Genomic DNA, 19,100 nt, shown 5'->3' with positions numbered 1-19,100 from the left:
TTTCCGTGTCGCCTAACTTCCTGTATTGCTAGGCGAGGGTGGGATTTTAAGCGGGAAACCGCCGGTTAAGCTGGAGGTTGATATCATGCGTACTTTATATCGATACAAGCGATAAAATACAGCTCATTATATATCTGTTCATCGGCTGCCCCCTTGGTGGCTTTGATACAAAATACAGTACGATGACCGCAGGCAGGATATCACCTTCCTTGAAAGCATTGGTCGCGCGACGGACCATGGCTCGTCTCTCATTCTCATCACGACCGTCGCTCGCCATCATCGACGACTACCTCAACACGTCGGCACCCCATTTCAAACATATCCCGTCCGAGAAGCTACAAATCACCACTTTCAATGATACCCTCGTTCCGGCCGACGATGCCCAGGTTGCCCGGCTAGTAGAGCGACTGAAGCCCTTCGACCTCATCTCCACCGTGCGCGAACGCACTGCATTCCCGGGCTCTCTACTGCGGCAGCTGCCCAACCTGAAGCTTTTACTAGCTACAGGTACCCAGTTCGAGATGTTTGACCTCGCAGCCGCAAGGGAACTGGGAATCACCGTCGTCGCCGCTCCTGGCCTGGGCCGAACTGACCAGCTCATTTCCAACCCACCGCGCCCAAACATTAAGAAAGGCGGTGCGCATCCCACGACACAGCACACGTGGGCTCTGATTCTGGCTCTCGCCCGTAATATTGCTATCGACGATGTCGCAATCAAGACCGGAGGCTGGCAGAGCGGGCTTGCGATGGGCCTGACTGGCCTCACTCTGGGTATCGTGGGACTGGGTCGGTTGGGTGCTGCTGTCGCGCGTATCGGACACCTTGCTTGGGCTATGCGCGTGGTATGCTGGAGTGAGAACCTCACGCAGCAGAAAGCCGATCAGATGGCGGAGGCGGTCGGTCTGGCCCCGAATGAGGGCATCCAAGGCGACAAGACCTTCCGCGTGGTGAGCAAGGAGGAGCTATTCAGCCAGGCCGACGTCGTGAGTATCCACTACGTGCTCAGCAGCCGCTCACAGGGTATCGTGGGCGCAAAGGAACTGGGGCTCATGAAGCGTGACGCCCTGCTTGTGAATGCGTCTCGGGGTCCGCTAATTGACCAAGTTGAGCTTATTGATGCGCTGGAGCATCGTCGGATCCGCGGTGCTGCGTTGGACGTTTTCGACATTGAACCTTTGCCACAAGGCAGCTTATGGAGACGAGATCACTACTGGGGTCAAGACGGGCGCGCTTGTCTTCTTACTACGCCGCACATGGGATACGTTGACGAGGGCTTGATGAATACATGGTATGCGGAAACGGCCGAAAACGTGGAACGCGTGCTTGAGGGCAAAGAGGTCCTGCATCGCTTGGCTTGAGCCGTGATCAACGATCTATTTGTATTCGTCTACTCTGCTTGTTTTATCTTCCATGGCATATCATATATACTAGCGTTGTTCTTCCAGCGGCTGTCTACCTGTTCTATCATTCCATGGTCGTCTACTCGTTCTATATTTGCATGGCATTTCTCATACTCATCTTGTTTTTCCCAGCGGTCGTACATCGTCGCAGCTCAACAATTAGCCACTGCTTCCACCTCCTTCTTGGCTTTCTCCTTTGCAAGCCTGACTCTTCGCTCTTCTCTCCACCGAGGCCCATATCTGGTAACGACATATAGCATCGGGCTCAGAGAGATGCTCACCTATCCAACGAGTGTATACGCCCACCCTGCCCCCATGGCACGGATCATGGGCTCAATGACTGCTGAGCCTCCGGCAGCCATCAGGCATCGAGTCAGGTTGTTCGCCGCGGAAGCGGTTGACGGCGAGTTGGGGTAGAGGTCAACCAGCAGAAGATTCATGCTGTTGTAGCAAGCGGTGAGGAAGAGCGCCATGATGAAGGTGAGAATCAACAGCACGGCAAGATGTGTTTTCGTCTCGGCTGCCCACCCGAAGCCGATGGTCGCGAAAGCACCCACGTAGATGAGTGGCCACACAATATCGATCCGAGCCCTCTCGATTGGAAACTTGGCCAGGTCGTCTCCGTGCTTCTTGTCAGCCATAAAGCCGTTCGCGCGTGCAACCCGCGCACAGTTCCAATCTTGGGCGTATCCATTCCCCAAGATCGAGAGTGCTGCCCCGATTCCGAAAGGCCTAGGGCAGTAAGCGCCATGTCATCGAAGGAGTCGGCTCAACGACTTACACGTAGCACAGTCCGATCTGCACGGTCTTGAGGTGGTAGATCTTCCCCAGTAGGTTGGCCAAATCGGCCGTGACGGTGTACCAAGACGCATAGATGATGCTGTTATATAACAGAATCACCGCACAGTCCTTCTCTTTAATAATCAGCAGCACCTTCAGCGGATTAGAAACCCCGGAGAAAACCCGGAGTGGAGAAACAAGGCACGGGGCGGCGGTGTTGGAATTAACTTTAAAAGTCGTGTTGGTGACTGGATGGGGATGCCGGAGCGGCGCAGCGTTAGGGGGTGGAAGTAGAGCGTTGTTGGCGATGATACTTTGAGTGTGCGGAGGGTCGAGGTTTAGCTTCGTGGATCAGCAGGAAATCCAGGTTTCCTGCATAACTTCAAAACTCAGCTTGTAGTGGAGTACTCGGAGACGTGGACGAGATGGGAAGGTGGGACAGAGTTCTAGAGTACACCCCCCAAAGTCCCCCCAGCGCGCCCGACACCTGCCCCGCCCTGCTCCGCCCCCACCTCCCATCTCCCCATCTCCCTATCTCCCCAATCACTAGACGATGATACCGCCGCGCCCCATTGTTCCGCACCGCGCCGTCCCGACAGTCTAGCGCGGCTAAAGCGGACCCCTAGTGTGATCCCTGTCGATGCGATGCAGCTTCCACATGGACAACGACGCCGAAACAGCCGCTGTCAATCTCCGTCGCGTGCTAGGCGACGAGGAAGCCGACCGCTGGGTGAGTAGGCATTGGGGGATAGTCAATGTATGGCGACCTGTTGGAGATGTGGTGCGACAGTGGCCGCTTGCCCTCGTCGACTCGCGCACTATCCAGTACGGCCGCGATACCGTGCCGATCTACACCCTCAACAATTACAAGACGCACTTCACTGCCTTGCGGCCCCGCCCGCACTTCGGCTTCTACTACGTCAGTAACCTGGCCCCTGACGAGGCCTTGTTGTTTGTCGACTATGACTCGGCGCCTAGAGACAGTGATGGAGTTGTGGGTATTGCGCACGGAGCGTTTGAGGACCATAATGCACCTGCGAAGGTACCCCGGCGCCGCTCAATCGAGACGCGTTGCTTGGTGCTATATGATTAGTAATTGCTAGGATTAGTCACGAATATAATAGCGCTAGAAGGGCCTACCGCGTTACTTATTGTTGGTTTTAGGACTGATAAAATATATGTGCTTGATTCTCTGATCTCTACTGTCCCTAATACCTAGGGAATCACTTGGTGATACCGTATAAAATTAAGCGAGGCACGGACCATATTCTCCTTTAACGAATGGATTCAACGATGAATCCGGACGCTGATTGGGGGGTGACCACCAGCGAATACCCTCTGTTGTATGTTTTTGTCTTTTTCTTTATTTATAGATTTATTTTGTCCTTGGTATGTAAAGCTACCTTGATCTTATGGTTAGGCCGGCTAAACGAGAAGTCGAAAATTCTCACCGTTAGGCCGGCTAGCTCACAAGCGGGCAGATCTCACGGTTCGGCCGGAACATATAATTACGTTTTATCCTGTATGTGGCTAACCGAGCCGTAGCTTATCAGATTGGAACCGCATTCACACGACAACACTAACTACAGCGTTTGCCCGCTTTTGCTCGCCATGTAAAGCCGATGATAGCTGCCTTTTATAGCCATCAACTGTGTATGCGTGCCGGATTCGACGACACTGCCCTCGCCAATCACGAAGATCGTGTCAGCCTTGACAATGGTGCTCAGTCTGTGGGCTATGGTGATTGTCGTGCGGCCCTTCTTTACTTTGTCAAGAGCCTGCTGGATAAGCGACTCGGACTGCGAGTCCAACGCCGAGGTAGCCTCGTCCAAAAGGAGAATTGTTGGCTTGCGGAGAAGCGCGCGGGCTAAGACGATGCGTTGTTTTTGCCCCACGCTGAGCTGGTTGCCGCCGCTTCCCACCTCGGTGTTAAAGCCGTCCCTAAGCTGTATGTTAGAGAGCCTTTGCACTACATTGTTGCCCGCATACGATGAAAGAGGTGGGGAAAGAGAAACACTTACGGCAGACTGCTAATGAAATCGTAAATATTGGCTTCTTTGCAAGCCTCCTCGATGGATTCGTCTGAGGGCATCGCAATATCGTCCTCGTCTAGCCCGATTGTCAGGTTAACCTTGATGGTTCCGCGGTAGAGAGTCGGCTCTTGGCTCACAAGGCCGATGCGCTTCCGATACCTGGACGTGCGATAAGACTTAATTGGCCTCGAGTCGACACGAACTGATCCACTAGTGGGATCGTAAAACCGCTCGATCAGCGATATGATGGTGCTCTTTCCCGAACCTGTCGCGCCGACAAAGGCCACATTTGCGCCAGCAGGAATGGTGAAGCTCAGGTTCTTTAATGCGGGATGATTAGGGCGCGAAGGGTAGGAAAAGCTGACCGAGTTGAATTCAATACGGCCCTGCATGACGTCCCCGTCGATCCCGTCAGGCGACGATGGATCAATGGCAGATATTCGTGCCAGAAGACGCTGAAGAGACGTTGCAGCATGCTTGGCCTTGCCGATGTTGGGAGTCCAAGAGAAAACCATACCAGCGGAGAAAGCGCTCAGTAGCATGGCAGACTGGACAGCAACGGCCTGGAAGAGGGTATATTCGCCACGGAGGATGAGTCTACCTCCATACCAGAAGCTCAGGGCCATGCAAGCATAGTAAGCAGTTTGCGTTAGGGCATACATCAAAGATGCTTGCAGATTTGCTGTAAACGCTTTACCCTCGCTGGCACGAAGCGTATCGTGAAACTGGCTCAGAGCCGTCTGCTCTCTTGTTAGGGCGGCGATGGTCTGGATGCCATGGAGCGTCTCGCCTGCAAACTCGGCCGCCTCGTTCGCGAATATCTCGTTCTTTTCGGCGAACTCTCCCACAAGCAAGACGCCATAGTATCCACCACCAATCATGAGTGGCACAACAGAAAGGCAAACAAGTGCTAGCTTCCATCCCAGTGCAAGTGAGACGACGATACCAGAGATCAATGTCGAGAGACATATGAGGACAATGCCAAGTGCGCTACCACTGAGACCAGTAAGGTCGCTGGTTGAGCCTGACAGAAAGCCCGAGAGGGCAGCAGCTGAATTTTCCTTCTTGTCGAAGAAGGAAATGTCCATCCTGAGATATTGCTGTAGGGCTAGGCTGCGTACTCGCTTGATAAGATGTTCAGAGCTAAAGGCAAAGGCAATACCCTGGGCGGCACAGCTGATGAGCATGACGAGGGCAAGCGTAAAGAACATCCATGAGTAAAAGGCTGCATCGGAGCGAATGCTGTCAGCCTGACTCTCTACTGGTCGGGCGATGGCCGTAATTGCTTTACCGAAGAGTACAGCTGAGGCTGGCTCTTCACCTCCTGCGATAATACAGCAAATTAGCCCAATTAATAGCCAGTGCCATTCGCCTTTGTTAAGTTTGAAAATAAACTTGATCATAGAGGATAAAGACGATGACATGGTGTCACTCTGCGACTCAATGTCGGCAGATACACTTGTTTGGCCAGGTTGTTCCCCTTGGTCCTTCTCCAGGTCAAGACTGGCGAATGCTGCCGGCTCTCTTTTCTCGTCAGAGACTTCATCCGCAGGCGCATGCTCGTCGTAATCTGTATCCTGAGCTTTGACGAGGTCGTAGTAGGATGATTGCGCAGCCATGAGGTCATCGTGCGTGCCGCTCTCGACTACACGTCCAGCATTAAGAACAACAATATTATCGCAATCGCGGGTCGTGGAGAGACGATGGGCAATAATGATGGTAGTGGGCTGATGGAGTTTACCAGCCATGGCAGACAGTAACCTAGCTTCTGTTTCACTATCCAATGCCGATGTTGCTTCGTCCAAGATAAGGATACGGGGGTCATTAACAAGAGCCCTGGCGATGGCGATTCGCTGCAGTTGTCCGCCAGAGAGCCTCGAGCCTCGTGTTCCTACAATAGTGTCGAAACCTTGAGGGAGTTTGGCAATGAAGTCGGCTGCTTGTGCCGTCTGTGCAGCCTCTTCCACGGCCTTGCGTTTCTCAGCTGGAGAAATAGTAGTCCATCGGGGGCCGGTAAAGCCAAGTTCAATATTCTCATATACAGACTTGTTGAACATGAAAGATTCCTGCTTCACCACGGCGATTTGTTGTCGGAGCCAGCGAAGTTGGTAGGAAGATAGGTCCTGACCATCCAGAAGAATGTTCCCGCTCAGAGGGTCATAGAATCTTAATATCATGTTTGCTATGGAGCTTTTGCCTGACCCGGAATGCCCCACGATGGCTGTCCTCTTTCCTGTGGGAAATGAGATGCTTACATTGTCTAGGACGATGATATTCGGACGGCATGGGTAGATGTGTCTCACATTCCGTAGCTCTATTGTACTGTCGAACTGTTCAGGAGTATGTCCCTGCTCCGAGGACGAGTCGATGGGTGGCACGCGGCGGGTCGTACGCGAGAGACGGCGAGCCCCCGCCACAGCCATAGCAAAAGCTTCCATGTTTGAACCGACGCCCAAGACACAGAATGCCGCTGCTTTGGTAACCATAGCAATGGCGACAACGGCTGTGAAGGGGGTCCTGCCTTCAGTCAAGCGTCTGGATCCTTGCCAAAACACCAAAGCGACGTTGAAATAGCCACTGGCAACACAAACAGCGAGCATGCATGCGTTCATAGAGCCTAGGATGAACCCGTTCCTAGCTGCCTTAGCCGAGAAGCTCATGTATGTACTATGCACGTGCTTCTGCATTCCCAGTGCCGTGGTGGTCTTAATTGAGGTCAAGGCCTCATCAACTATAGCGGAGCCCGAAGAGGACGCCTCGATGCTGCGGCTGCTGTATCGGACTGTCAACTTCCCTCCTAGGTAGAGCACTGCATAGCCCAAAATAAGAGACCAAATCAGCTCGAATGTCAACAGCCAGTCCAGAGCAAAGCACACTGCGATGGTTCCAACTAGAGTACCGATGGCGCTAATTGTTTGAGCCAGCTTAGAAGAGATTGCATTCTGAATAGCCACGGCGTCATCTGTAAGCTGGGAGAGCATCTCTCCAGTGCCTTTGTCGTCAAAGACGGCCATGTTCTGTCTGAGGACGGCGGCAAAGTAACGCATTTTGATTGTCTGTGCTATTCTTGCTCCTGTATAGTTCAAACCGGCCGTCGAGACAAACCAAGTCACCAGCGCGGTCACCATGATGTAGACGTAGTAAAGCGTGAACTGGTCGATGAGTGACTTCATATCCCCGCCCTGCTCTTCAACTCTGGCGAAGGCGAGAATAATGCGGGAGCTGACAACCTAGATGACGACCGGAGTTAGCTTAGCTATGCAATAAATTTCAAGGACACAAAGGTAAGTTACAACGCACTGGAGTTACGGGGATGAGCGCGCCTGCGATGACGGCGCATACGGCGCTTATGAGAACTAGAAGTAGGTCCTTCCATGTTGCAAAGCTGTAGATACCGATGAAAGACAGCTTGACATTGTCAAAGTGTAGTTGTTCGTCCAAGAAGGCCTGCTCGGCCGTGGTTATTGTTTGCGGCGAGTAGCCGTCGGTTGCAGTCTTCTCGTCTGTTCCTGCGATATTTCCGGGATGAGGGTTGACAGCGTCGGATATGCCAGGGTCTGTCTTTTCGGGTTCGACTGTCCTCGGTGGCAAAGTAGCCATTATGGGATTCAGACGCGTCTCGCTGTATCAGTAGGGATTGAAAGACTAGGAGAATAGAACAAAAGAGCGAAAGATTGAATAGCAAAATCGACAGAAACACAGAGTCAAAAGCTGGTTTGTCGTAATTCCATAGAATAGTTAGTAAAAATAAAAGTGATTACCTTAATGTCTTAGAAGTACGTACTCCTAGCAAGCTTCCTAATTAGGCTCGCCGTTGGCCCCTGTTGTCTGTTCTCATTAGCCCACGTCAGGTGAGTGTGCATGCTGTGCATAAGGTACCTTACTGTGCATACTGTGCATACCACATCACGAAATTTAAAGGAGGGAGGACTATAACGCTAAGGTCCTAAGGCTAGGATATCACAGAGGTTTCGTTGCGTAGTTTACTTAACAGAGGAGGCAGGGGATCAGACACAAAGGCTTTCGTAAAACACGTTACTAGGATATAACAAATACTATATTAAGTTGAGCACGAAGCTCCTATCTAAGAACTAACTACTTACTTATATAGTAGCGTCGTGTAAAATAGATCCTGTCTGCTACCTAGACGATCCCTAGGTGATACTTATACGATCCTAGATCCCCTTAGGATTAGGTCACGTAGTTCTATTCCTCCTAACTAATAGTTGTAGACCTTCTACCTATAGCTTCCTAGCTAATCCCTTGTCTAGCGCTAATAGTAGGGTGAGCCGTAACAAGGACATGACAAATAACAACATAAATACAGTTGCATTTTATTATTATTTACATGCTGACTGTCTGATGGACCCTGTTTCTGTATATACATAATTGGTCTATATTAGGTTTTTAAAATAGGAACTTAACTTTAGGAAACCTGTGTTGTGTTGTGCTGTGCTGCAAAACACGACCTTGACCACCACGGGCTGCAATAATGGTATCCAGCTTTGAGATCGATCCCACATGGCAGAGCTGGAACAGCTGTCTTGTGTGCAGTAGCTGCAGTAGCAGTAGCGAAGAACACAAACGCGACCTTCTGGTGGAACGATCTCTCAATGTCAACAAAGTTGTTGTCCTCAATGACGCCTTTGACCATAAACTCGTCAGGGCTTTCTGCGGCTCAAATAATGTCCCCCCGGACTCGCTATTCAAGGCCGCATGGAGCATTGTTGTTGGTGCCTACGTTGGTACCGCGGATGTGTGCTTCATGGTCGAAAGTGCTGCTCCCACAAGGAATGTCTTACGATGTCGCTTAGATCCCGCAGAAACAGCAAGTCGCCTTTTGCATTCCTTTCACGAGGTTCCGTTTACTACCCGTATTGATGTGGACGCTGCGGCCGGTCTGTCAAATGCTGTTTTTGACACATGTTTGCGTATATTGGGGAAGGAATCATTAGAGCCGCCGCAAACCGACAGAGTCGAAGGAGACACGGCATTATCAAATGTAAGCTCAGAGCCCAAAGCAAAAACCCACCCCCTCTCAAACTGTGCCTACCCATCAATTAATGAGTGCATACTTTCTGTACGGCGCAGGGGGGGCAGACAAAATGGGAATGAGGAGAGAGGGAGGAAGAGAGAGAGAGCGAGGGAGGGGGGAGAGTTGGGTGCGGGAGACGGGAGGGGAGGGGGAGATATATCATGTATTGTCCACAAGCCTTGCGTATAACACGCATGCACGCACGGAATTCTGGGGGAGCAGCCGAGGATAGTGGGAGCCGTTTAGAGACACGGTTGGAGGTGGAAAGGGGATATAGGTATTAAGTAGATATGGAGAAGAATGGAAATTCCATACACCCCACCGCACCTCATCTAGACTTGACTCATGGGGGTTTCAATCTCTCTCGCGCAGTGTATGAGGTTTATGTTATATGTTTGAATAGTGCCAATTTGATCGCGAGGACCCCTTTTAGCAAAGAAGGGTTCACGGCAGCGTACTAGATTTAAGGGTTTACTCTCTCTCGCTTCACCCCTTAAAACGGGCTCGCAAACTTAACAGCCGCACCCCCCCCCCAACTTCTGCTCCTTCGCCGGCTCAATCGAAACCGGATTATAAAACACCTCCCCCGGATCAACCTCCGCCTTAATCTCCTGCAGCCTCGGCAAATTCACCCCCCAATACAACTCCTCCGCCTCCCCGCGCTCTAGCCTCGCATCCGCATAATTAACATACATCCCCCACGTCCCCCACTCTAGCGGCGCCGTCGTTGCATTCACCCACCCGTCGAGAAACTCGAACCCGTCTGTTGGGTACTTCCCGCTGATTACGCGGTCGTAGAACTGGATGATATATAGTTTGTCACGGTGCGCGTAGGACGTCACGCCGTCATTCCGCGCCCAAATCCCGGAGCTCGAGCCGCCTTGGAGGTCGAGTTGGAACCACCACATCCGGTTTATGGTGGGGGCGACGTCGAACCCGTAGTCCACGAAATTCTGGGCCGATGTGCCGTTCAGACCTTGTAGTTCGAGGCTCTTTGAGTAGAATTCATCGTGCTGCCTAGTATCAGCCCCGTACTACTCCTACTGCACTGCACTGCACAGCTCCATATCAAGAGAAGAGAAGATAGGAGAAACTTACAGCATCATAAGGATACAAAACATTCAACCCCATCCCCGTCTCCGAATAATGCTCCAACCCCCCAATCCACCCCGTCGTCCCCGCCGTCACCACCTCCCCCCCCGTCTTCTCTAGCAACGGCGCGAGCGCATCATCTAACCCCGCTCGATCACCGTAGTACACCCCCTCTAGTGACATCGAATACGCCGACCCCGTGAGTCGCATGTTTAGCTCCTTCGGCATCACACCTCTCGTGTACGTCTCTAATGCCTCAAGCCCCGCCATAGCGGTCGTCCTATTCCACGGCAGCGTGGCAGAGAACCATGTCACAGTCTCTGGCGCCGCGAAGGTCCGGAAGCGGAGTTCGGAGGCGATACCGAACCCAGAGCCGGCGCCGAGCATCGCAAAGAATAGGTCAGGGTGCTCGCTCGCCGAGCAGTCCACCGCGGTCCCGTTAGCGAGGACCACGGTGAGACCGTCTACCCAGTCTAGTGCCAGGCCGTGCTCGCGCGAGGACATACCGTAGCCACCGTGGAGGGCGTGGCCTGCTATGCCGACACTTTTAGTTAGGTAGGTCAGCCCTGTACGTTCGTATGCGGAAGTAAAGCTTATTCACACAGCTCCGTCATCCAGAGTGGGGGATTGGGAAACTCACCCCAAACACGTCCCATGCGAAAACGCCCTCGCCCCCTTCCTAAAAATCTCAATCGCTATATCCCCTAATCTCGCCCCTGGCTGCACGGTCGCAATCCCCGTCTCCGGGTCCAGACTCACAGCAGTCATATGCTCCATCTCCACCACCATGTGGCCATCCTCCCCCCCCAGACCAAGCGCGGCGTACGAGTGCCCTCCGGCTTTGGGGGTTACCTTCACGCCGGCCGCGACGCCGCAGCGGACCGCGCCGATGATGTGCGAGGTACTCCGCGGGATGACGATGGTTAGGGGCGTGTAGGGGAGGCGGGTGTTGAAGGAGGTGGAGAGGAGGGGCCAGTCGTCTGAGGAGGGGGTGATGAAGGGGACGATGGCGTCGGAGAGGCAGGATGCTAGGGAGGTGGAATTGGCGAGGCTTGTAGCTGTTTTGGTGGCGGCAGCGAGGAGGCCGAGGAGTAGGAGGGCGGTGGGCTTCATGGTGTGTGGGTGGTGGTGGGGTGGTGGTGTCTTGGGGGTTTAGGATGCGTGGAGTTGCATTGGGGATATATATAGGCTTGTAGGTTTCTAGGTGTGCCACACATGTTGACAAGGGCCATTAGGTCGTGTTATAGAATTTCTAATTGTATTAGCTTTCTTCGTTGTATAGCGGTGATCCTTCCGCCGCTTTAGATGTGATAACTAACCCATGATGGCTTCTTCCAGAGTAACGGGGACCGCGCGTTCCTTGCCCAGCGAGTTGAGGCTAAAGTATCCCATATTAACGAAATTATCCTATTATTAGAAATATGCGCTGTTCACCAAAATAGTATTAGTATTTGTGCTTTTCGGATAGTATCCCCCGATGAGCAGTATTCGGGCCATAATTGAGGTATTCAGCGAGTATTTGTTAAGGACTCGAATAGTATTCGAGTCCTTGGCAAGCTACGCCAAGGATGCTAAGTTACGAGGAGTTTAGCCGCCCGCCCTCATAGACAGATCCGAGAAATAGATCCACAGCTAATAAATGATCCGGCCCAACCACGAATATGATCCTCCGCGCGAGCGGGCCGGCCCAACCACAAATAGTAGTAATACTGTAGTAAAGTTGTAATTAAGAATCTATATACTATTACCAACAGTGTCTGCTCTTGCTCGCTTCCTTAGTGGCCTCTAAACTTGTGGCCTCTCAACTAAAGCTATCTCCGTACGAGTAGCTAGACCTGATAAATTACCACAGTTGTGGTAATCATTATGGCAGTGTACGCTACACCCCTTTACTTCCTTGTAACACCAGGGCCAGTTACGTAGAGTTGACAAAAATAAGCGAAAATAGCAAAAAATAGCAAAAAATAGCAACAAAAAAAATAGCAAAAAGAATAGCAAAAAGAATTGGACACTGTGGGAATTGAACCCACGACCTTCCCCAGTTGATATTATGTGTTGAATCACATGCTATGCGAAGGGGAAATCATACCCCTAGACCAAGCGCCCGTTTTGAATTGGAAGGTACGAGTTATCCGGGACTATGTAAGTGCAACTGGTGCAGGACCTAATAGGGCAAGTGCGATGGCCATGTAACGGGAATAGACAAGGAAGGTATGACGATGTAAATAAAGAATGGGATATAATTGTACGATAAGTCGGCATTCGTTATAAAAGAGATCTTTACGATTAAATTGAAGTAGCTGGTGACTGACTATGGCGAGATTTTTCGTGATGTTCAGTTCCATACTACCATGTCATATTCTGCCAGAACTGCCCACACCGCCTAGCGTCAATACATCTCCATCACGGTCCTACGGTCCTGGCGGGTATCAGCTCTTTTCTCCATACAAGACAACTACTCGCCACAGCGCCATCTTACGAATTAATTACGCCCTCGGAACTACTCGAAAAGCTATGCCACAGCTTCCGTAAAGCAGCGATGGTACAAAAGACACCAAGGAACCTCGTACTGACAGATACCTTGAGGCGCCATGGACGGCCACGCCGACGCGACTGAGCAGGTCGCAATCGCCAAGCTCGACCCCACCCTTCAAAACCTCCAGTCCTGCTACTTCAAAGCAGTAGTAACGCTCATATGGCCCTACAGCTCCTCGAATAAGACGCTTTCCGTGCTTCTGGCCGAACCGGACTTTCGTTTGCGCCAAAGTAGAGGCCAAGTCAAGGTCAGGTTCGCGGGATCGTGCGCGAAGCATGTTTTTGATGCGGGGATAGGGAGCGGAGATGAGTTGGTCGTCAGCTTGAATGGGGCTGAGTGGATACCTGAGAGTGCGAGTGCTGCGCAAATGGCTGGTAGGGGCATCGAGTGGGAGCTGAAGTTTGCGGAGCGGCTGGTGCTTCAGGTAAGATGGATGCTACCACCAAACATAACCCCATACTAATCGCGGTGACTTCTCAGATTCGAAAGTGCGAAAGCGGAAATATTGCCCTGCTTAACCTCGACAATCCCCCAGAAGAGCCCGAACCAGACCGAGTCGCTGAAATCGAGACGCCACTTGAAAACCCGTCGCCCCCAGGAAGCCCAATTCCAACAGCACGTCATGATCAGCTACTTGCGGAGGAGACTGGCGAGTGGTCATCACCGGCATTCATAAAGCGCGCTCGGCTATCCTATGGGTCGTTCATTGGGAAGGATTTTGAGGCATTCATAGAAGATGATGGCTCTATCCCAGGAAAGGGCAGAAAACGGTCGAGGTTTGGCCGAAAGTCAGGGGATTGGAGATATATCAGCCGTTCTCCAAGTCCAGAAGAGGAGGTCGAGGTCGGAGAGCCAGCTGTGCAGGAACCGGTCCCAGAAAAGGTGAAGCCTACAATGACGGACGAAGGCTGTCAGACAGACGGCCTAGAATACAGCGAAGAGATGCAGGAGTTTTTTAGACAATCTCAAGCTGCGGGCAGAGAGGCAAGACCGCCGGTACCTACAGCTCTACAAGACACACGGATGGAATTTGCAGAGGACCAAGGCAGACCACCGATCCCACCGTTTGACGCCTTCCCGGCTGGGCAGGCACAGCCAGCTTCACAATCAATGGAGCCAAATGGAGTCACCGCACAATGGCCGGAGTCAATATTCCGGGATATGGGATTCTCGAATGGATCTGTGCCCGACATGAATCTGAGGCCTAGTCCACCCTTTGAACAACCTAGGTCTCACAGCCCACAGGCTCCACCTACAGCACCCATGTTTGGAAACTATCAAGAAGATGAAAGGAATGGACTCTTTCAAGCGCCATATCCGCCGGATCAGCCAATACTACTACACCATGGCCTTCCCCTCGAGACGGATGATCTTTATAACGAACACCCGAACGAGGCCCTTGAAGAAGCTAGAGATTCTACCGCCTCGCAATTTGCCCAAGCCGCCCAGTCTTTCTATCCAGAACTGCCAGATGTTTCCATGGAAACACCTGCCCAACCGGCATGGGAGTCTTTGACTCACGTCCCTGGGGAAAATGCTCCCAGCACCTTCGAGGTACCCAATGCCGCGAGCAGAGAGGCATCTGCACCACGATATAGCCAACCCAGCACACCGAAATACCGTTTAGATGAACTCGGTCATGTAGTCGTGACCAACGAAGGCGAAGAAGATGAAGAAGAAAGCGAAGAAGAAAGTGACGAAGGTGACGAAGAATTGGACCACCGTCAAATCGGCTCTGATGAAGAAATAGAACGAGATGAGTCTGGTGAGGAAATCGAAATAAGGCCTAGGCAAGACCCCGAGCAGTATTATCGCCAGCAACAATTTCCCGGCGAGCAAGGAGGTGTGGCCGCGGAGCAGAGATACAGTAATGAGGAAGGCGAAAGCGAGCTCGACGAGGAAGCTCATCCATCCGAAGAACAAGAGTTCTCAGACGATGACGAGGGTAGCGAGATGGATAGTGCAGAAGAAGCTCTATATGCGGAGGAAGGCGAAGAATTCGAAGAAGGTGATCACTTTGATGAAGATGGCGAAGGGCGCTACGAAGACGAAGAGATGAGCGAAGAGGATTTAGGACCTGTTCATCAGCAACATCAGCAACCCGCAGCGAAGTCTGAGCCAGTATTTATAGATCTTCTATCATCGGATGATGAGGAGGAACAGCCGAAGCCTTCGCCCAAGCCGCCGCTTGTTCATAAAGATTCATCTTTTGCGGATGTAGAGGACAATGTACAAGATAATGTAATGGAAGACGAGGAATCCGGCGAAGATGCAGAAGCAGACTTCGAGGAAGAGTCGGAGGAAGAAGAAATGGCCATCGGACATCCAGGCGATGAAGAAAGCGAGGAATCTGAGGAGTCTGAAGGCTCTGAGGGCCCAGAGTTAGAAGGAGAAGAACCAAGCGCTACAGAAGTATGGCAGCCTGGTACTCCACAGGCCACAGAAATGCAGAACGAGATAGAGATGCAAGATGTGCCCGCTGTTACTCTCCCTCCTAACCCTGACAACGCAAACTTGTCAATGGTGGAGGAGGTGGGCGGCTATGAAGACGAAGATGACACCATGGAAGGAGGTCTTGTCGAACAGCGCTTCATGGATGGTGCAAACGATGTACCTACAGAGTCGAGGGCTACGAAAGAGAAAACGCCTACTTCTCCCCCGGCTGAAGAAATCCGAGTCGAGGCAGCCGAAGAAGAAGTCACCGAAGACATGACTGCACAGCAACAGCCAGTCGAGATGGAACTTGACCAGGAAGCTCAAGAACCTGAAGTCGCTAACGTTCGAGCAAGTCTGGATGAACAGCTTCAGGCTAAGCAACTTGAGGATGAGCAACTTGAGGATGAGAACCTCCAGGAGGAACAACTCGAGGAGGAACAGCTTGAGGAGGGACTTGGACAAAAAAACGCGTCTCCAGCGGATGTCAGAGAGGGTGCTTCACTTGCCGAAGTAACTTACCCCTCTTTGCCTCGGGACGAAAGCAGTGCTATCGAAACGCAAAAGACGTTGCCTGATGAGCCCCAACAAGAAGAAGATGCCGATGACGATATTGAACTAATAAACGCGCAATTGATGACACCGGATGCCACTCAAGTATCTTCCACGATTCCACAAGATGCATCATTCACGACCTCGACCGAAAAGCAACCACAAAACGACGCCACAACTGACAACGTCGTGACGGATGAAGTCGTACAGAACAGCGTCGAAGCCACAGAACCGATAAAGGAGAAGCTCGTCGAAGTCACGAAACGAGTCACCAGATCAGCGAAGGCGACAACGGAAACTCTCCAGCCTCCAGCCACGCCAACGACGGATAAGAAGATGAGCCTCCGGTCAGCCACTTCTCCCGTAAGTACGCGAACAGATCGATCCCCGTCGTTGGTGACGGGCGCACCGAGCACACGGAAGGACCGCGATACTCATCCTGCATCGAAGGCTCTCAGCCCCTCAGAAAAGTCGCAGCCATCACCACAGACTCCAAAACACAACCTTCGATCAAAACCATCAACATCACCCACCGGCACGCGCATCACCCGATCTCAAGATCGCGCCGAGGCCCCAGCAACGCCTAAAGTCGCCGCCGCCAGCCTACCAACCGCCACCAAAGACGTCATACCTCCCTCCAGACAGCTGCCCACCACCCCTCAAAAACCCCCCACGCAGCCTCTTTCTGAAACCGCCCTCCGCGCCAGCCTCACAAAAGCCCTCCGAACCAACCTCAGCGACTTCACACCCCTCAAAGTACTTCGCCACAACCTAGGCAAACGCCTCGACGTCCTCGCCATCGCCACCACCGCCCCTCCTGAAGCCCAGCGCGCGAAACACGGCCCGCGACACTACCACCTCCGCTTCAACATCACGGACCCCTCCATCGCACCCACCGGCGTCGTAGAGATCCAAGTCTTCCGGCCCTACAAGGAGGCTCTCCCCGACGTCGAGGTCGGGGACGGCGTCCTGCTACGCAATTTCTCCGTCAAGGCGGAGAAGGATAAAGGGTTTGCGCTTCGCAGTGAGGATAGTAGCAGCTGGGCTGTGTTTAAGCGGGAGCGCGTGACGGAGTGTCGGGGGCCGCCGGTGGAGATTGGAGAGGGCGAGGAGGAGTATGTGGCGAGGTTGAAGGAGTGGTGGGGGAGTAGGGGGGAGGAGTTTTTGGCGAGGTTGGGGAGGGTGGGGGAGAGTCCTTCGAGCGCGAAGGGGAAGAGTAAGGGGAGGGCGTGAATGGTTGGATAGATGGTTGCATGATTGACATAGAAAGCTCTGGATTAGAGTTGTGGGGGTGATATCTGGATACGGAGAATTTAGCAGTCGACTTGCTGTAGATCCAGACATAATATTATACAGCCCTTGGGCTATGATGAAGTTTTGACTATTCCTAAAAGAAGCAAAATTTACTTTAACAAGCCTGGCATAAACACCAGGCAGCCTCTGAGTAGCCTACTATGGTCCTAAGCCACAGGCCAAGAAGGGCATCGACACATACGTTAGGCGATATTCTAACAGGATAAGTCCCAATACTTCAATGGTCAAGAGAGAAACGCGACGGCGGTAATCATAACATCTCCCGAGACATGGGAATTGCACAACCATTGAGTTGCATAGCTAGGCTGGAGATTATAGAGGTCTCCATCACGGACTATTCTCGATTCTGTGCTGTTATTGTCACCGCTGAGCTGCTGCCGCACAGAGCTGCTGTCACCGCAAAGCTATTGTCCCAAAAGACTCCTGTCGCCGGAGAGCTATTGTTATCGAGTAATTCTCGTTACTGCCCTCCTATATATGCCTCACATCAGTATATATCGCTATTCGCTTTCTCAGCAGTCCATTTCGGTCCGATGAATGGTACTAACATGGCCCATGACAGGTTCTAGGTTTCTGGTGACGTGATGATCGTTGATGCCCTATCCTACTGCCCGATAAACGAAGAGTCCTGTTCGTAAGTCTTTATATGATGCAACCACACGCGTTGGATCACCAAACGTACGACATCACTCCTTGCACGCAAAAAGGGAGAAAGGTCACTGGCAAGGAGAGCCGAGACAAGAGACGAGAAGCGTATATATGGACACCCGTTTAATGAGTTCATAGTACAACCACCGACTATACAGTTAAGAAAATCGCTCTAGTTCCACATCTCCACCTCACCTACACCCCCCCATCCTACAAACCATCTTCTTTCCTCCCCATAGTAATTCCAAGAAGCTCTATGCGACTGATCATTACCCCTGCCCACTCCTTCGATTACACAGATTTTGTCATCTATTTGGACTCCTCTGGGAAGAGGTCCTCCTTCAGCTCAACGCCGAGCTCCTCGCGAATCGGGCGCAGCTCCTCGAGGTACTGCTCGTATTGGTTCTTGTTCTCGACCTTTGCCTTGATGCCTGCTTTTCATTAGCGTATGTCCACACACTTTGGCTTTCCTGCCAACTTTTTGGGCTTTCGGATGCGAGTGCTTACCTTCAAAGACACGGACAGCGGTGGGGTAGTCGTTGACGCGTCTTGCAGCCTTCAGGGCAGCAACGAGCACGGATGGCGATGGAACGAGATCGTATGCGAAGGCGTTGTTGAGGTTACGCTGCGTGGTACGATTAGCATACACCCCGCAACCCCTCTTCTGGCCCAACATAGCCAATTGAACATACCTGCAGCTCAAAGACATCCTGGACGGTATCGAACTCCTTCTCGTATCTAGATGCACCGCGTATCAGCTCACAGCTCTCCTGATGACGTCCAAAAGCCCTCGGTCCGATTTCTCCTCGGCATCAACACCCAGCACCGCAAGAGGTCCTCCAACAACGCCAACCACCAATTGGGTCTCCTTACCTGGCAGTGAACTCCTCGAAGCTCTCCTCGTGTCCGTGTCCGTCAGCGTTGTCGGCCTTGAGGACTCGTGCGGTCGAGAAAGCCGGGGCGTAGCTGACTCGGAGGACGGTCGAAGGGCGAGCGGCGCGGAAGCCAGCGGTGCGGCCAATGGCGCGCGGCAGGGCGCGCAGGACAGAGCTGGTGGACATCGTGTTGTATGATAGAGACAGGTTGTACTGGGGATTTCAAGGAACTGGTTCGGTATGATGGAAGCGTAGATTTTTGGTGGATGGCTCCTCGGAACAGGGCGGGTCAGGATTTCATGATTGGCTCTAATTCGTACATTAGTCAGCAAATAAGAAGGATGAGCTGCACGTGATAAGGAGACCTTGTAATGTTGGCTGCACGTGACTCCGATCGGCCGT

The 19,100-nt window shown here is 52.3% G+C and overlaps 7 protein-coding genes and 1 non-coding gene across 8 annotated transcripts; 3 read left to right on the top strand and 5 right to left on the bottom strand.

The window, feature by feature from the left end:
- The first annotated feature begins 98 nt into the window (after nt 1-98).
- On the top strand, nt 99-2,601 carry VE01_05342 (uncharacterized protein). Its single transcript, XM_018274806.2, has one exon. It carries the CDS (start codon nt 183-185, stop codon nt 1,356-1,358), a length of 1,176 nt encoding a protein of 391 aa, XP_018130319.2. The 5' UTR covers nt 99-182; the 3' UTR covers nt 1,359-2,601.
- VE01_05341 (uncharacterized protein) lies at nt 1,682-2,753 on the bottom strand (the record flags this gene model as incomplete). The annotated part of the gene is made up of 3 exons (XM_018274805.1): nt 1,682-2,132; nt 2,182-2,280; nt 2,728-2,753. 3 exons carry the CDS (start codon nt 2,751-2,753, stop codon nt 1,682-1,684), a joined length of 576 nt encoding a protein of 191 aa, XP_018130316.1.
- VE01_05340 (uncharacterized protein) lies at nt 2,693-3,317 on the top strand. The gene has a single exon (XM_059463693.1). It carries the CDS (start codon nt 2,821-2,823, stop codon nt 3,271-3,273), a length of 453 nt encoding a protein of 150 aa, XP_059319700.1. The 5' UTR covers nt 2,693-2,820; the 3' UTR covers nt 3,274-3,317.
- Nucleotides 2,707-7,935, bottom strand: VE01_05339 (uncharacterized protein). Its single transcript, XM_018274803.2, has 3 exons — nt 7,514-7,935; nt 4,202-7,443; nt 2,707-4,121 (listed from the first exon to the last, which is right to left on the bottom strand). The coding sequence occupies exons 1-3, from the start codon at nt 7,811-7,813 to the stop codon at nt 3,764-3,766; spliced, it is 3,900 nt and encodes a 1,299-aa protein (XP_018130382.1). The 5' UTR covers nt 7,814-7,935; the 3' UTR covers nt 2,707-3,763.
- Nucleotides 7,936-9,596: 1,661 nt separating this feature from the next.
- Nucleotides 9,597-11,916, bottom strand: VE01_05338 (uncharacterized protein). The gene is made up of 4 exons (XM_018274802.2): nt 11,660-11,916; nt 10,981-11,592; nt 10,347-10,884; nt 9,597-10,261 (listed from the first exon to the last, which is right to left on the bottom strand). Exons 2-4 carry the CDS (start codon nt 11,451-11,453, stop codon nt 9,761-9,763), a joined length of 1,512 nt encoding a protein of 503 aa, XP_018130381.1. The 5' UTR covers nt 11,454-11,592; nt 11,660-11,916; the 3' UTR covers nt 9,597-9,760.
- Nucleotides 11,917-12,345: 429 nt separating this feature from the next.
- VE01_05337 lies at nt 12,346-12,447 on the bottom strand (the record flags this gene model as incomplete). The annotated part of the gene is made up of 1 exon: nt 12,346-12,447. It is a non-coding gene; the product is annotated as a tRNA-Ala (tRNA).
- Nucleotides 12,448-12,743: 296 nt separating this feature from the next.
- Nucleotides 12,744-17,924, top strand: VE01_05336 (uncharacterized protein). Its single transcript, XM_018274801.2, has 2 exons — nt 12,744-13,300; nt 13,357-17,924. The coding sequence occupies exons 1-2, from the start codon at nt 12,932-12,934 to the stop codon at nt 17,092-17,094; spliced, it is 4,107 nt and encodes a 1,368-aa protein (XP_018130385.1). The 5' UTR covers nt 12,744-12,931; the 3' UTR covers nt 17,095-17,924.
- On the bottom strand, nt 17,674-18,884 carry COX6 (cytochrome c oxidase subunit VI; the record flags this gene model as incomplete). The annotated part of the gene is made up of 4 exons (XM_018274800.2): nt 17,674-18,254; nt 18,331-18,448; nt 18,516-18,561; nt 18,697-18,884. 4 exons carry the CDS (start codon nt 18,882-18,884, stop codon nt 18,133-18,135), a joined length of 474 nt encoding a protein of 157 aa, XP_018130384.1. The 3' UTR covers nt 17,674-18,132.
- Between the last annotated feature and the right edge of the window lie 216 nt (nt 18,885-19,100).

The sequence above is a fragment of the Pseudogymnoascus verrucosus genome (assembly GCF_001662655.1).
Source record: "Pseudogymnoascus verrucosus strain UAMH 10579 unplaced genomic scaffold scaffold_22, whole genome shotgun sequence".
NCBI lineage: Eukaryota > Fungi > Ascomycota > Leotiomycetes > Thelebolales > Thelebolaceae > Pseudogymnoascus > Pseudogymnoascus verrucosus.
The sequence above is the reverse complement of the archived record's forward strand: the minus strand, read 5'-3'. Positions and strand labels throughout refer to the sequence as shown.

What these genes read in the sequence shown, in the direction of transcription:
- VE01_05340 (XM_059463693.1), top strand. Translation starts at nt 2,821, where the DNA reads ATGCGATGCAGCTTCCACATGGACAACGACGCCGAAACAGCCGCTGTC.
- VE01_05338 (XM_018274802.2), bottom strand. Translation starts at nt 11,453, where the DNA reads ATGAAGCCCACCGCCCTCCTACTCCTCGGCCTCCTCGCTGCCGCCACC. An exon ending in TCGCATGGGACGTGTTTGGG is followed by an intron (nt 10,885 to 10,980) that starts GTGAGTTTCCCA and finishes CCTAACTAAAAG; the next exon opens with TGTCGGCATAGCAGGCCACG. An exon ending in TTTTGTATCCTTATGATGCT is followed by an intron (nt 10,262 to 10,346) that starts GTAAGTTTCTCC and finishes GATACTAGGCAG; the next exon opens with CACGATGAATTCTACTCAAA.
- VE01_05342 (XM_018274806.2), top strand. Translation starts at nt 183, where the DNA reads ATGACCGCAGGCAGGATATCACCTTCCTTGAAAGCATTGGTCGCGCGA.
- VE01_05339 (XM_018274803.2), bottom strand. Translation starts at nt 7,813, where the DNA reads ATGGCTACTTTGCCACCGAGGACAGTCGAACCCGAAAAGACAGACCCT. An exon ending in CGCTCATCCCCGTAACTCCA is followed by an intron (nt 7,444 to 7,513) that starts GTGCGTTGTAAC and finishes GTCGTCATCTAG; the next exon opens with GTTGTCAGCTCCCGCATTAT. An exon ending in GATTTCATTAGCAGTCTGCC is followed by an intron (nt 4,122 to 4,201) that starts GTAAGTGTTTCT and finishes CATACAGCTTAG; the next exon opens with GGACGGCTTTAACACCGAGG.
- VE01_05336 (XM_018274801.2), top strand. Translation starts at nt 12,932, where the DNA reads ATGGACGGCCACGCCGACGCGACTGAGCAGGTCGCAATCGCCAAGCTC. An exon ending in CGGAGCGGCTGGTGCTTCAG is followed by an intron (nt 13,301 to 13,356) that starts GTAAGATGGATG and finishes GTGACTTCTCAG; the next exon opens with ATTCGAAAGTGCGAAAGCGG.